General features: G+C 44.0%; 1 protein-coding gene across 5 annotated transcripts in view; it reads left to right on the top strand.

Moving 5' to 3' along the window:
• The window catches only part of ALKBH8 (alkB homolog 8, tRNA methyltransferase), a 55,010-nt gene extending 43,401 nt beyond the window's left edge, over window positions 1–11,609 (top strand). For all 5 annotated transcript variants that reach the window (XM_047692410.1, XM_047692415.1, XM_047692414.1 and 2 more), the window contains exons 10-12: window positions 2,410–2,666; window positions 9,685–9,834; window positions 10,681–11,609. In XM_047692410.1, coding sequence (XP_047548366.1) covers window positions 2,410–2,666; window positions 9,685–9,834; window positions 10,681–11,232 — 959 coding nt within the window. In that variant the 3' untranslated portion in view covers window positions 11,233–11,609. The remainder of the gene's footprint in view (window positions 1–2,409; window positions 2,667–9,684; window positions 9,835–10,680) is intronic.
• Window positions 11,610–15,389: the final 3,780 nt, after the last annotated feature.

Raw genomic sequence — 15,389 nt, 5'->3', positions numbered from 1 at the left:
GTATCTCATTGTGGTTTTGATTTGTATTTCCCTGATGCCGAGTGATGTGGAGCACTTTTTCATGTGTCTGTTGGCCATCTGGATGTCTTCTTTGCAGAAATGTCTATTCATGTCCTCTGCCCATTTCTTCATTGGATTATTTGTTCTTTGGGTGTTGCGTTTGCTAAGTTCTTTATATTTTGGACACTAGCCCTTTATCTGATATGTCGTTTGCAAATATCTTCTCCCATTCTGTCAGTTGTCTTTTGGTTTTGCTGTGCAAAAGCTTTCGATCTTGATGAAATCCCAATAGTTCATTTTTGTCCTTGCTTCCCTTGCCTTTGGTGATGTTCCTAGGAAGATGTTGCTGCGGCTGAGGTTGAAGAGGTTGCTGCCTCTGTTCTCCTCGAGGATTTTGATGGATTCCTTTCTCACATTGAGGTCCTTCATCCATTTTGAGTCTATTTTCGTGTGTGGTGTAAGGAAATGATCCAATTTCATTTTTCTGCATGTGGCTGTCCAATTTTCCCAACACCATTTATTGAAGAGGCTGTCTTTTTTCCATTGGACATTCTTTCCTGCTTTGTCGAAGATGAGTTGACCATAAAGTTGAGGGTCCATTTCTGGGCTCTCTATCCTGTTCTATTGATCTATGTGTCTGTTTTTGTGCCAGTACCATGCTGTCTTGATGATGACAGCTTTGTAATAGAGCTTGAAGTCGGGAATTGTGATGCCACCGACTTTGGCTTTCTTTTTCAATATTCCTTTGGCTATTCGAGGTCTTTTCTGGTTCCATATAAATTTTAGGATTATTTGTTCCATTTCTTTGAAAAAAATGGATGGTATTTTGATAGGAATTGCATTAAATGTGTGGATTGCTTTAGGTAGCATAGACATTTTCATAATATTTGTTCTTCCGATCCATGAGTATGGAACATTTTTCCATTTCTTTGTGTCTTCCTCAATTTCTTTCATGAGTACTTTATAGTTTTCTGAGTATAGATTCGTAGCCTCTTTGGTTAGGTTTGTTCCTAGGTATCTTATAGTTTTGGGTGCAATTGTAAATGGGATTGACTCCTTAATTTCTCTTTCTTTTGTCTTGTTGTTGGTGTAGAGAAATGCAACTGATTTCTGTGCATTGATTTTATATCCTGACACTTTACTGAATTCCTGTACAAGTTCTAGCAGTTTTGGAGTGGAGTCTTTTGGGTTTTCCACATACAGTATCATATCATCTGCGAAGAGTGATAGTTTGACTTCTTCTTTGCCGATTTGGATGCCTTTAATTTCCTTTTGTTGTCTGATTGCTGAGGCTAGGACTTCTAGTACTATGTTGAAGAGCAGTGGTGATAATGGACATCCCTGCCGTTTTCGAGCAGGCAAGGATTTAAAATGAGTGTTAGACGGGTTGCAGGCAAGAGGGAACAACTTCAGAATCCATTTAATTAGGATGTTAATTAGGATAACAGTGTATCCTCAACTTCCTTTGTCATCTCCTTGAGTCGATGGTGTTTTCCTTAGGGTGTGTTGATTCTGTTGTCATTGAGATTGTGGGCTCTTGAGTCCCCACTGCCTGTGTGCAAATCCTGGCTCTGTGACTTACCATCTTTGTCACTTCAGGATTGTTACTTAGCATTCTGTGCCTCAGTGTCCTCATCTGTGAAATGGACGCAGTAGTTCCAGCTCATGGTGTTACAGTAAGAATTGAGGCCATCCGTACAAAGTGCTTCAAATGGTGTTCATTAAATGCTTGTGGTCATAACCAAATGACACTTTCTCCTAGGTCTTGTTGTTTTCCTCAGAGTGCTAGGGCCCCAGAACTCCTGTTTCCTTTGCTCACCAAGAGAAAAACCGTAACTCCTGTGAATTCGCTAAATTTCTTCTGGCTAGGCCAGGCCCATCAAGATGCTTTCCTAAATTAAAGGACCCTTCATCCCCGGATGAACTAGGCACCTGCATTGTTAGGCGGTTGTAGAACTGTAGTTCATGTCTTACTGCGGATGGATTTTCCCCTTCTTTTTATTTGGCCCCTCACTCATGAAATTGGACTTGTTGGGTAAGAGCTGTTTTTAAACTGTTAAATCAGAGCCTGCTCATCTCTTACCACCGAATTTGCATTGAATTGCTAGTTCATTTAAGAAAACACGATACTGGGGCGCCTGGGTGGCTCAGTGGGTTAAGCCGCTGCCTTCGGTTCAGGTCATGATCTCAGGGTCCTGGGATCGAGTCCCGCATGGGCTCTCTGCTCGGCAGGGAGCCTGCTTCCCTCTCTCTCTCTCTCTCTCTCTGCCTGCCTCTTTGTCTACTTGTGATCTCTCTCTGTCAAATAAATAAATAAAAAATCTTAAAAAAAAAAAAAAAAGAAAACACGATACCTTATGAACCACTGGATAGAAAGAAAAGGTTTGTATTGCCTTCCTTTTCCATTAGGTTACCCTCTGGTCTGTGACAGCCGGACGAAGCAGACCTCCCCTTCGCTTCCCGGGAGCGCTCGAGAAGCCTCGCAGCTGGAGCAGGAGCACGTCCATCGGGTCTACGAGGAGATTGCCGGGCACTTCAGCAGCACGAGGCACACCCCGTGGCCGCGCGTCGTGGACTTCTTGAAAGCTTTGCCCAGTGGTTCGTTAGTGGCCGATGTTGGCTGTGGAAACGGAAAGTATCTTGGCATCAGTCAGGACCTATACATGGTAAGTCACTTTGCTTCTGGCTCCCTTTTGGCTTTGTCTGTTATTATCACCTTCTGCCTTCTGCTAGAATGCTGTTTTTTAGGTCACTGATGAAAAGTTATAACCAACAGATGGAAAATTTATGAGTACTCCTTTTTTTTTTTTAAATTCCCCTGAGAATTTGTGGGCATGCATGCCATTATTTGTAGTGTATGTGTGTGTTTTTCCCCTCCCTTTAGATTTTGATTATTTTATCAGTAAAACTATCTTAAATTTATTAAACTTTTTACAGGTCAGAAAGGATATTTAGAGAATCCACTTTCTTTGCTTCGATCCTTCTAAATGTGGGGAAGATAAAGCTGATATTTTCATCCGTCTGTTATAAATGAAGCAGCTGGGACTCACAGACTATATTACTTCCCTGATGTCCTGTAATTAGGGGACAGAGCTGAAACTTGAACCCATGCCTCTGACGCCAAATACAGTGTTCTTTTACTGACAGTAGGAAAAAATAAAGGTTACTATTTGTTGGTGTCTTACTCTTGAGGAAACCAGGGCTTGAGTAGCTTAAACCATGTGATTGACGTTATAGCACAAGGGGCAGGATCTGAATCCACTTCTTTCTGTCGCCACATTTCTGTTTCCAGTTGCTATGATTTCTTTCCTGCGGTCCACTTTTTTTTCTGCCGTGCTGGGAAGGAGATCGTTCTCCCTACACTGGCGCATTTTTGTAAATACCCATGTCAGTGCGGCTCTGAGGACCGAAGCTTCCCTTTCTCAAGATTAGGGGCAGGAGGACTAGAGTCAGGAGGGTGGGTAGGGACAATGAGAGCAGTGCACACCCATGGGTCCCCGGAGGACATCACTTGGCGCATCGTCTGTATCTTTACTTCTTCCATGAGCAAAGTGAGTTATGCTAACCTTGAGGGAAGGCAGAGTTCATGCATTAGGAGACAGATTTTATTTCATCGAGATAAGACATTAGTATCCATGTATTGTCATCATGTTTACAATTTAATTTTAGTCTAGGAAGAATAAGGTCTAATGAGTTAGATTTGTTCACGTGGAAGAATTCTCGGTGTGCCACTTAAAATCAGAGTGATGTCTTCTGCGACTGTCATCTTAAGGTGTTGTCCAGAACGTCCCTCAGGGAGCTCTGCTCTTGCACCTTCGTGGTCTAACCCACGGCCTTATCGAGTCCGACGGCACCCGTGGCCGCAAAGCTGGGTGGAACGAGTCCTCCCGACCGCCTTATCCTGTTACAGTTGAGAAACATGATTTGCCAAAAATCTGAATCTGTTCAAGAAGGAATTCATGTGGAAGAATTAGAAAATCACAAGTATAGTCACTTTCCATTATTTATATTCATTTTGTGGTTGGCACATGCGATTCGCAGAGCCTGCTGTGGGCCTGACCTCTCGGGAAGGCTCCGTAGGTGTTGGTTTGGTGCGGGAATGAAGATGCCTTGTGTCTGCTGTTCATTATACCAGAAATGGAGTCACTGATGGTAGAGGGAAGCTGCTGAAGCTCCCGCCCGTGTATTTGAATGTATTTTGAGCAGCTGTCTTTGAGCCTGAAAATATGTGCATGTTTTTGATATTCATGAGGGGGTGTCTCCTGGGACATTCATTTTAAGTATGCACAGATAGGATTGCCTCAGAATTTAAAAAAATGTTTATAGTATTATTACATGATTCCTTAACAAAATGTATTTTTTAAATATTAGCTTAAGCCCTCATGGAAATTGTTTTATAAGCTGCCTTTCATTTTTTAATTTCTTTTTCTTTTTTTATTAACATATAATGTACTATTTGTTTCAGGGGTATTTTTCTTTTTTTCTTATTTCTTTTTTTAAAATTAGCATCTAATGTATTATTTGTTTCAGGGGTATCTTTTTTTTTTAAGATTTATGTATTTATTTGAGAGATAGAATGAGAGAGGAGGAGAGAGAGAGTGTGAGAGGGAGGAGGGTGAGAGGGGGAAGCAGACTCCCTGCTGAGCAGGGAGCCTGATTCAGGTCTCAATCCTGGGACTCAGGATCATCACCTGAGCCAAAGGCAGATGATTAACCAACTGAGCCACCCAAGCACCCCTGCTTTTCATTTTTTAGATGTCTTTAGTTACTCTTCATTTCTGTCATCAGCCCTGGCTGCTGCCTTTATGTTCAGAGGTAAATTTTGTAAGCAAAGACTTTATACCTTTAGGAAACTTGCCGCCTTTACTAGCAGTAGATGAGATAGTATGTACCCAGAGCTCAGCCCGACTCACTCACTAAGTGATGATTCTCTGCATTGGTCTCAGACCACTTTCAGCCCAGATTTCTCAGATAAATAACTACTTAATACATTGTAGGAACTTTCTTGGTTGCTGTAAATAGCTGGGATTGCAAAGCTAATAATAATAATGCCAGTTATCTGTTGATAATATAAGAATTGGAGATGTGTTTGTGTAAGACCCTTCTGAACATTTTTGTTTTTGTTTTGCTTTGTGTGTGAACCGTTGACTACCAGTAATGGAAAGGACAGAATGGCCACTAACAGTGTGTGCAAAGTGCTGAGCTGTGTTTTCTCACAGGATGTAGGAGATCATTATTACTGCTCCCATTTTACCAACAGGAAAACAGGCCCAAGGTTCCATGGTGTCAGGAGAAGTGTTAGAACCTTGTTCCAGCGGCAGGGTCTGTACTCTGTGGCGTTCTGCTAACAGAGATCTTAAAGGCCAACTCTGCTGACAGAACAGCTGGCTGTCATCTCAGATGTGGCAGAAATCAGCTACTTGGCACATCATGGAAGCTTGTTGATGGTTTGCTGAGTGGCGAGGAGCAAACCTGTGAGTTTGCCTTCAGTTTCTCACATGCAAAGCGGAATATACAGTGCCGTGTCCTGTAACCTTGAAGGAGATGGGACAGACTCAGAATGAACAGCTGGGCCTTCACTCAGAGTGACAGACACTGAGGCACTGAGGATGCCTGGATTTCTCTGTGTATCTAGAACCCAGGATGAGAAGTTGTGTCCACCCTTTGTTCTGTGTAGTCGTTATAACATTTGCGGAGTGAAGCATTTAATACACATCATTTCGTTTGGTTCTCATCTCAACCCTAAGAAGTAGGCATTTTTATGACTAAACAGTCATTTGGTGGCTTTCCTAGATCATTCAGCTAGTTTAGCTTGAGACTTCTGGTTGCTGTTTTCACGGTAGTTGATGGGCTTCGCCCATTCTGCACACTCTGAACCCCTTACTGCCAGTCTCATCTCCCTACATGCTTGTTTCCTTAGTAGCTTAAAAAATGTGGTATTTTTTAAAGTAATAAAACTAATACAGCTACAATTCAGAAAATGGACTAAAAAGAAAGGTATTTGCCTGTAATCCTAACCCCCAATAGAGCACTTTGTTGTGAGATGTCCTTCCCGTGTTTTCCCTGTAACCTGTATCGTCCCAAGTGTGCGTACACCTTGATGACTCATTCATATCGCTTCGTACTTCCATGTGAGTGTGTAGCCTTCCACAGTTCCTGGACTTGATAACACTCGGTGAGGGAGAGGCTTCCGGATGCTTCCTCATGTTCACTGTGGGGTTTTTATAAATGACACAGGGACAAGCATCTGCCCCGAGAAACAGTCTGACAGGAAGAAAGAACATGGGGTTTGGAGTGAGAAAAGCCCAGGTCTGAATCTCTGCGCTGCCACTGAACTATTTTAACTTGGGGCAGATGACTTACCTATGGTGAGACAAGTCTTCCTCATTTGCCGTATAATAGCAGCAGCTAACTTCAGGGTGTGTGTTCAGGGTTGAGGTCATTAATACAGAATCTGCTGTCATATCTGGTGGCTGCTAAAAGGCAATATTGTTTTGTTTTTTTAGCTCACTTAGCTTTTTTTGTCTTTTGGATAATTTTTTTTTTTTTTTTGGATGAATTTTTAGAAGAACAATTATTGGGTCAAAAGTTATACATGTTTTTGGGGTGCCTGGTGGCTCAGTTGGTTGAGCATCCAACCCTTGATCTCAGCTCAGGTCTTGATCTCAGGGTTGTGAGTTCAAGACCTGCATGAGACTGTGCTGGGCGTGGAGCCTACTTAAAAAAAAAAAGTTGTGAACATTTTATCCTCCTTAAAAAGTGGCGCACCAGATGGCTCTTGGAAATCGGTGGCATCCGTTTGTACTGTCTTAGCGCTTTAGAGAGCAGTTTTTCTTACTGCCATCACCGTGGCGTGTTTTGGTTTTAAAATATTTTCAATACTCCACTGGAAGAAAAATGAAACCTTGTTTTGTAGTTTGCACCTTTGACCACTAGGTTGAATGTTTTTTCATTTTTTTTTTTTTTTTTTAAAGATTTTATTTATTTATTTGACAGAGAGAGATCACAAGCAGGCAGAGAGGCAGGCAGAGAGACAGGAGGAAGCAGGCTCCCTGCTGAGCAGAGAGCCCGATGCGGGACTCGATCCCAGGACTCCGAGATCATGACCTGAGCCGAAGGCAGCGGCTTAACCCACTGAGCCACCCAGGCGCCCCTGTTTTTTCATTTTTTACCAGGCTTTCAGGAATTGCATGTTTAATGTTTTGTTGAAGATTTTAAAAATTAGTAAGTACGCATTTCAAGCCCAGCCATTGTGTGTTTTCATGTCACTGACTGTCCAGCACACAGAATTACGTAGCCTTACATGAGTCCTTTAATAAATGTGAGTATTTATAAATTGTATTTATAAATAAGCCATATTCTGTCACACTTGACATTACGCAACGTGATTAGGGAGCCCTTCACATTCTGGGTGCTTTCTTTGGTTCCAAAGACTTATGGAAATTTAAAAATAGAAAGGGAAGAGAGTAAATTAGTGATGATTTGATGAAGATTGTGTGTAAGACTCCGGCAGAGTAAGCACAGGATGGAGGTCGTGTGCCAGGCGTGAGTCCTGTCTACACTCGACCTGCTGGTTTGTGAGTCAAACCATCCCTGTCTCTTGTTGGCACAGGAGAGCCCCCCATACAGATGTGCAGTGGCCTGGCAGTGGGAGTAAGGACATTTCCTCTGGTTTGGTTTGGCTGCTGTTCTCCTTGTTCTGCTTTCTCGTGGGTTTTCGGGTAATAACTTTCCTTCTTCGTTGAGCTCTCTCTCCTGGTATTTGTTTTATAGTAAAGTTGTTTTTTTTCCTGTTGACTTTTAGCAAGATCTATAGCAATCTGTCAGAATTGGACCGACTTGAGACTTCTGACTCCGTTAACTGAATTTTATTGTGAAATAAGGTGACAAGCCCTGGAATGTAATACACGCATTATGTGAGTAGTATTGCCAGCTTGATACGTGGCTGCTGGCTCAGCAGCATGGAATATGGAAGAAAAGACATAAAAGTAGTAAGTCAGTTATGTATCCCACGGAGGTAGAGACAGGAGTCAATTGGGAATTGCGCCGCTGTTGTTAGGAGTGGGCCCTTCGTACTTTCTCATCTTAGGATACATCAAGGGGACATTGCTGTGCTTTACCTCTAGCTTGGTGCCTTCCATTATGCCTCAAAAATTAGTGCAGCTCTGGGATGGAATATAGAAGCTGTTTAATACCACTTAGAAATTGAGCAGTTTCATAGTAAGTCTGACTAGCATGGCAGTGTGATTTAACTTAGTAAAACTTGTTTTGACATGAAGACTCTTGTTCTTTTTCTGGGATAGACTGAGGGAACCCTAATAATCAGTGCTCACTTCATCTTAAATTCAAATGAGCAAATCCAAGCTTGAAGTGGCCACTTCTGTCTGCTGAATTCTTTCACGTTGCTTCTTCTCTCTTGTAGAGAATGAGTTAAGAAGAAATACCTGGGGATAATTATTAATTAGTTATTTAATATTTCTCATGCTGCTCCCCCCATCTTCTCTCAGTTTACCTATGCACATGGTGCATTGCTCTGGTCCTCCACACACACACACATGCACACATGCGCACACACGCGCACACAGGGTACTCTCGGGACTAAACATTTGTGTATTGTGGGCGTTGCTCTAGTCCTCTGCACACATGCGCACACAAGTTCACACAGGGTACTCTCGGGACTAAACAGCAAAACTGGGTACAAAAATAACAGCAGAGCTGGAGAGGAGACCGACAGTCCTGCTCCCAAACATGTCAAGCAGAACCAGGCCCCTGCGGAGGGCGCAAGAGGCCTCCCTGCCTGGGGACATGAAGGGATGCTGCTGTTCCCCTATGATGGTTGGCTTAGACTAAAAGGTTTAATTAAATAGTGTTTTACAAAGTTTGAATTCAGCACTTTATTCTTTTTTTTTTTTTTAAGATTTTATTTATTTATTTGACAGACAGAGATCACAAGTAGGCAGAGAGGCAGACAGAGAGGGGAAGGGAAGCAGGCTACCTGCTGAGCAGAGAGCCCGATGTGGGGCTCGATCCCAGGACCCTGGGATCATGACCTGAGCAGAAGGCAGAGGCTTTAACCCGCTGAGTCACCCAGGTGCCCCTCAGCACTTTATTCTTGATGTATATGGGTTAAGTGATGAACAAAACAAGACTCAAAGCTTTAAAAAAAATGAAATTAATTATTTTACTTTTTTATTGTTTGGGGATTTTATTTTCTGATTGTACAGTAATATGCATTGAAAGGTAAAAAGAAGCGGGCAAAGGCCGCAGCCGTCCTCCTGCTGTGGGGGCCGGCACAGTAGAGTTTGTGTTGAGAGACACCTGTAGCCCCCCCACGAAGGACCAAATGTCTGTGTTTTGGGGATGGTTTCCGTTACCCAAAGCTCTGGATTCTGGTCGGTGATGCACTGGATGTCAGTGGGGACTTCCTGTGTCCACCTCTGTCGTCTTTACTCTGCTCCTTGCGTTTCCACGCGCGGCTCCGAGTTTGGTTCGAGTCCGGTGCCGAGGGAAAGGCTGCCCTGCGGGTACCCGGCGGGCCTTCACGCCGGCTGGAGGGACTGAGACCCTCCCGGCCTCCCAGCTTTTCCCGTCGCAGAGCGTGTGCTAGCGGGTACGCCGTGGCTCGGGGGCTCTCGGGACGTCCAAACAACCCGTTCCGGAATTCTCTCTCTCTCTCTGCCGCAGATCGGCTGTGATCGCAGCCAGAGCCTCGCGGACATCTGCGGCCAGCGGCGCTTCCAGGCCCTGGTCGGGGACGCGCTGGCCGTGCCCTTGCGCAGCGGCTCGTGCGACGCCTGCCTCTCCATCGCCGTGATTCACCACCTCGCCACCGCCGTGAGTGTTGCCTCTCTCTCCCCAGAACTGCAGCTCGGGGCAGGACGTGGTCCCAGGTGGCTGCGGTGGACCCAATCGCAGCTTCTCCGGTCTCCCCGTCCTCTCCCTGCTGGCCCGGCCCTTCGCCCCCTTAGAGAGGGGGTGCGCGGCGCCTGAGCTCCCGCGAGGCCGGGGTCGGGGGGTGGACGCGCTTTTAGTGCTGCCTGGTTCTGCCTGCGGCCCGGCCCGAGTGTTCCCGGGTCCAGGGGCTCCGCAGTTCGGCTGTCAGACAGCGGGGAGCTCCCTGGCCCACGGGCCACACTCGTCTCCCTGACCTTTGCTATCCCCTCCTTCCCGCCTGCTTGTCCTCTTTCTTCAAAACTCAGGTGTTGAGGAGCTGTCACTCATGCTTTTAATTCGTCACAGACGTTCCTGGTTTTGAGACAAGTGAATTTAATGTTTTATATTTTTCTTATAAGAAAAAACAGCCTGTTTTTCCATGTGTCATGGGTTTCTCCCCTAACCTAAGCAATGATTTTACAGATTCCCCCCCGAGCCGGCATTACCAGGCATTTCCATACACCTGACCAGCTTATCTGAATTCAAAACGAAATCAAGTGGATAACCACCTATGCTTCTGCTTTATTAACACAATTAAAAATGCCCTTTTCCCTGTTTCTTTGACACTTTTCACCCCCTCAGTCACAGAACAAAGTTTCCGTTTTTCTTCTTTTTTGCTTTGTATTTTGCGAGATTTTCTGGGCTGTTCATCATAATGAAAACAGCCCTGTCGTCACTTACACTTTCCTGTTTGCTCTCTGCCTTTCCTCTCGGTTGATAAAGGGCAACGTGGTTTTTTTTCACTAGGAGCGCAGAGTGGCGGCTCTCCGAGAACTTGTTCGACTCCTGAGGCCTGGTGGGACGGCACTGATTTATGTCTGGGCGATGGAACAGGAATATAAGAAGAAGAAATCCAAGTATCTTAGAGAAAACAGAGTTAGTCAAGGAAAGGAACAGGAGACGGACAGTGATGCAGCAGTGGTGCCCGAGTCACTGGGAGGGCAGGTTACTGACGTGGGTGACCAGGACGCCCTGTGTTGTGTCCCTGCCATTCCCGACTGCCCGGGGGAAGGGGGCAACGCCAGCGATGTCACGGATGCCAGGCTACCTGTTCACACTAACAGGACTTCTTTTCATGCTCAAGACTTACTGGTTCCCTGGCACCATAAGGGCAGCCCCAGGAAGGACAAGCCTGTTGGTGCAGCAGGATCCCAGGCCCCGGGCGCCGTGTTCCATCGTTACTATCACGTGTTCTGTGAGGGCGAGCTGGAGGCGGCCTGCCGGACCCTGAGTGGTGCCCGCCTGCTGCAGAGCTACTATGATCAGGGCAACTGGTGTGTGGTTCTTCAGAAGGTCTGATTGTCTCCGTGAAGACAGAGACAGGCAAGAGAGGCTCACTTGCTTTCTTAAAGGAGGCTAAACTTACTGTCTTTTTCATTCAAGAGAAAACGAGTGGAAAAGTCCCAGAGGAGCACGCCTGAGAGAAATTTGGGAGCGGAGATTACTCAGGACCCATCCTGTCCCCTGCTGTGGCTGACCTCATTTTATCCCCCTGCATGGGGAGGAACAGGGTGGTTTGTACAAGTGACTGAGGTCGTCCGTGAAGTGTTTGGGGCGAGAAAACCGCACATTGAAGATAAACTTCTGCTGTACATGTTACTGATTGAGCTAAATCACGTAGAATCTTAGTGATGTAATTGTACATTTTAATAAAGAAAATATTCTTGGTCAGTAGAGAACTGTCTGAAGTTTTATCTTTGATGATTAACTCTGTAAAATCACAGCTGATAACCACTCTGTCCCCTTGCCTTACTGTCACAGGCTCGGGACATAGTAGGTGCTCGATAAGATGTTAGTCCATCAGATAATAGCCACACCTTAGTAGGAACGTCATCCAACAAATCCTCACCGAACCCCACTATGTATCGGTTACTGTGCTAGGAACTGGGTGTGGGGCAGCGAACAAGAACAAAAGCTCTTGCCTTCCTGGAACTTCGTTGTACAAGGACAGACAATAAGCAAATAAACAGACACTGTGTGCTAGATGGTGCTGAATGCCATGGAGGAAAGTAAGATAGTGGTAGGATGTACGAGAACAAAAGATTTATTTTTAAATGGCTGAGATAACCGCTAATCCTGACGGTAGTTTATTACCAAGAATTAACTGGTCCCCCTAATGCATTGAGTTAGATGCTAAAGGCAACCTTGTACGCTCTTGTAACTCCTTTGTCTAAGTAGCAGAAGTTAGAATTGTCAGTCAGACCTGATTATGCCCGTAGTGCTGAAGCTGCGGTGTCACCGTTGGGTATTTCTAGTTCATTCATAGTTGGTTCTCGTCTGGGTGTGGTCAGCAGTTTTCACCTACAACTATGTCGTAGTTACTCAGTTAACTTACTATTTCCGTCGAGTTTCCAGGAGGAGTAAAGGTAGGAAGTTGATCATAGGTCAAAGGATCACACAGAAAGGAAAGTACTTTTTTTTTTTAACCATTTTACTGCCAGCGTGCATTGGTTTATAGTCATAATGCTTAAAAGACAACTTCAAGAAAAATTGCTTTCCATGAATGATGATGCCTAGACGATTGTATCTCTTGTTAGTGTGAGTGATGTTTGTTTTCAAATATCAGGCTTCCAGAAACCGGGGGTGACCGATAGGTCTTAAGTGAGGCAATGATTATTTTTGTCATGGAATTTCACTGCAAGATTGTAATTGTTCCCTCCAGATGATTTTATAAGGTTCATGATATGGAAAGAAAAAAAACCAGAGGGCTAAAAGGCAGGTTTTTTTTTTTTTTTTTTTTTTTTTAAGATTTTATTTATTTATTTATTTGTCAGAAAGAGAGAGAGAGAAAGAACACAAGCAGGCAGAGAGGCAGGCAGAGGCGGAGAGAGAGGCAGGCTCCCCGCTGAGCAAGGAGCCTGATGCGGGACTCGATCCCAGGACCCTGGGATCATGACCCGAGCTGAAGGCAGCGGCTTAACCCACTGAGCCACCCAGGTGTCCCTAAAAAGCAGTTTTAATCTGATAGATATTCTAGGACTTAATATCACAATTTGAGGTTCAGATCATGCTAATAACTTTTAAACTCTGGATGGCATTGATTTCTAAGGAAGACGCAAATACCAACATTACCTCAAGAAGAGGTAGAAAATAGAAAAGGAATTCAGAACTTGGCTCTTAAATCAGATCTGAAGTTGAACTCTCAATCTGCCTTTTTTTTTTTTTTAGCTGTGGGACTCTGGACAAATTCTCTAACTTCTCCATGCTACAGTGTCTCAGCTGTAAAGTTGGAAGATTTATTATGAAATTAGCTGAAATAATAGTTATAGAGCTCTTACAGTGGTATAAGAACATAGTAAGCATTTGGGAAGAATGTTTATTACCGTTACTCCCAGAGAAAGCCCACAAGAGTTTTAGGTATTGAGTGATGTCAAATCTAATTTGTTAAAGATATAATCAAAACCTATGTTTTTACTGTTTTTTTATCTGCTTTGTTCTTAACAAGTAAAACATATTTATCAAAAGTTCCCTCTATGATTATGAATCTCTCTATTTGTCCTTCTAGGTCTATCAATAATAACAAGGCAAAACTGGAAAAAATCCCTATGTCCATCAGCAGTAGTGAGTAAATGACATTCAATTCATTGTTACTGCGTGAGCGACGACAATGAATAAACTGTCCTTACAAGGTACATTAAGCTGCGTCAAAGAAGTAGTAACGGTATGACTTCTGCAGAGTTCAGGTGTGTCTTTTAAGACCACCTTCACTTCTGACGCCAACTGCCAGTTCGGGGGCCCCCACGACCTGCCTTGGGTTTGATAATTTGCTAGAAGGGCTCACAGAACTCACAGAGACTGTTACACTCATGACCATATTTGTTATAGCAAAAAGATACGGATTAAAATCAGCCCAGGGAGGGGGTGCTTGGTGCCAAATACAGGAGCGTTGCACACGTGGAATTTCCAGTCGCCCTCTCCCAGTGAGATTTCAACAGAGTGACTTCCCCCGGTGGTGATAACTGACAGCACACCCCGGGGGTTGCCAAGCAGGGAGGAGCACTGGAGGCTGGGTGTTCAGATGTTTAATTGAAGGCCCAACTACACGGACATGGTTGACCACTCCTGCTGCTGACCTTTAATCGTGAGCTTCTCTGGAGGTCAGGCTGATCACTGCTTGGCCCAGGGTCCCCAGGGAAACAGATACTGATTAGGCAGAATATTTCGAGGGCTTAGAGATCTGCTCCCAGGAGCCCAAGGCAAAGGCCAGACCTCTTTTTGGATAAGGTTAACTCTACTGCACACTTTTCTTGAGGTGAGAGTTTAAAAAACAAGCAATATTCTACTTTTTTTTTTTAAAGATTTTATTTATTTATTTGAGAGACAGTGAGAGAGAGCATGAGCGAGGGCTCTGTGCTCACTGCAGAGTCTGCTGGTTCCTCTCCCACTGCTCCTCCCCCCTGTTTATGCTCTCCTTTCTCACATTTATTTATTTATCTGAGTTAATTTTTTTTTTAAAGATTTTCTTTATTTATTTGACAGATCACAAGTAGGCAGAGAGGCAGGCAGAGAGGCGGGGGGGCGGGGAGCAGGCTCCCTGCTGAGCAGAGAGCCCGATGCGGGGCTCGATCCCAGGACCCTTAGATCATGACCTGAGCTGAAGGCAGAGGCTTAACCCATTGAGCCACCCAGGCGCCCCTGAGTTAAATGTTTTAAATAGATTTTTATGTCAGCTTATACCTCAAAGTTACATATAATATTCACCCATTTTTAGTGTATACTTTGATGAGTTTTGACTCCTTGCAACAGATCATCATGTTATCATTCCCACAATCAAGATAGAGAACATTTCCATCACCCCGTAAAGTTCCTTCTTGCCCCTTTGCATTTGGTTCCTTCCTCTTATGGTCAAGACTGATCTGCTTTCTATTGCTCTACTTTTGCCTTTTCTAGAATTTCTGGAATCATACACTTGTAGACTTTTATGTGTTTTTTTTTTTTCCCACTCAAGGCAGTACTTTTGAGATTCTTCTTTGTTCTTGAGTATATCAGTAGTGTGTTCCTTTCATTGCTGAGTAGTATTCTGCTGTAAAGATTTATCACAGTCTGGTTGTCCATTCATCAGATGATAGGCATTTGGGCTATTTCCAGTTCAGAACTTGTGTTTGTTTTGTTTTGTTGTGTTTTGTTTTAAGCCTGCTCTGAACACTTAGGAGTACATTTTTGTGTCTGTATGTTTTCATTTCTCTTGGGTAAATACCTCAGAGACGAACGAATCCGGGGTCATATAGTAAGTGTATGTTTAACTTGATGCCAGCAAACTGTTCTCCAGAGCGGCTGTTCCAGTTTGAAATCCCATGAGCCGTGTTAAAGTGTTCAGTTACTCCACATCCTTGCCAACACTTGTATTATCAGTCGTTTTAGTGTTAGCCATTCTACTCTGTATTTATAATAGTATTTTCTGTAATTTAAATTTGCATTTCCCTAAACACAAGTGATATGGAGCATTTTTATATTAT

The sequence above is a fragment of the Lutra lutra genome, chromosome 10 (assembly GCF_902655055.1).
Source record: "Lutra lutra chromosome 10, mLutLut1.2, whole genome shotgun sequence".
In the NCBI taxonomy this organism is placed as follows: domain Eukaryota; kingdom Metazoa; phylum Chordata; class Mammalia; order Carnivora; family Mustelidae; genus Lutra; species Lutra lutra.
The sequence above is the reverse complement of the archived record's forward strand: the minus strand, read 5'-3'. Positions and strand labels throughout refer to the sequence as shown.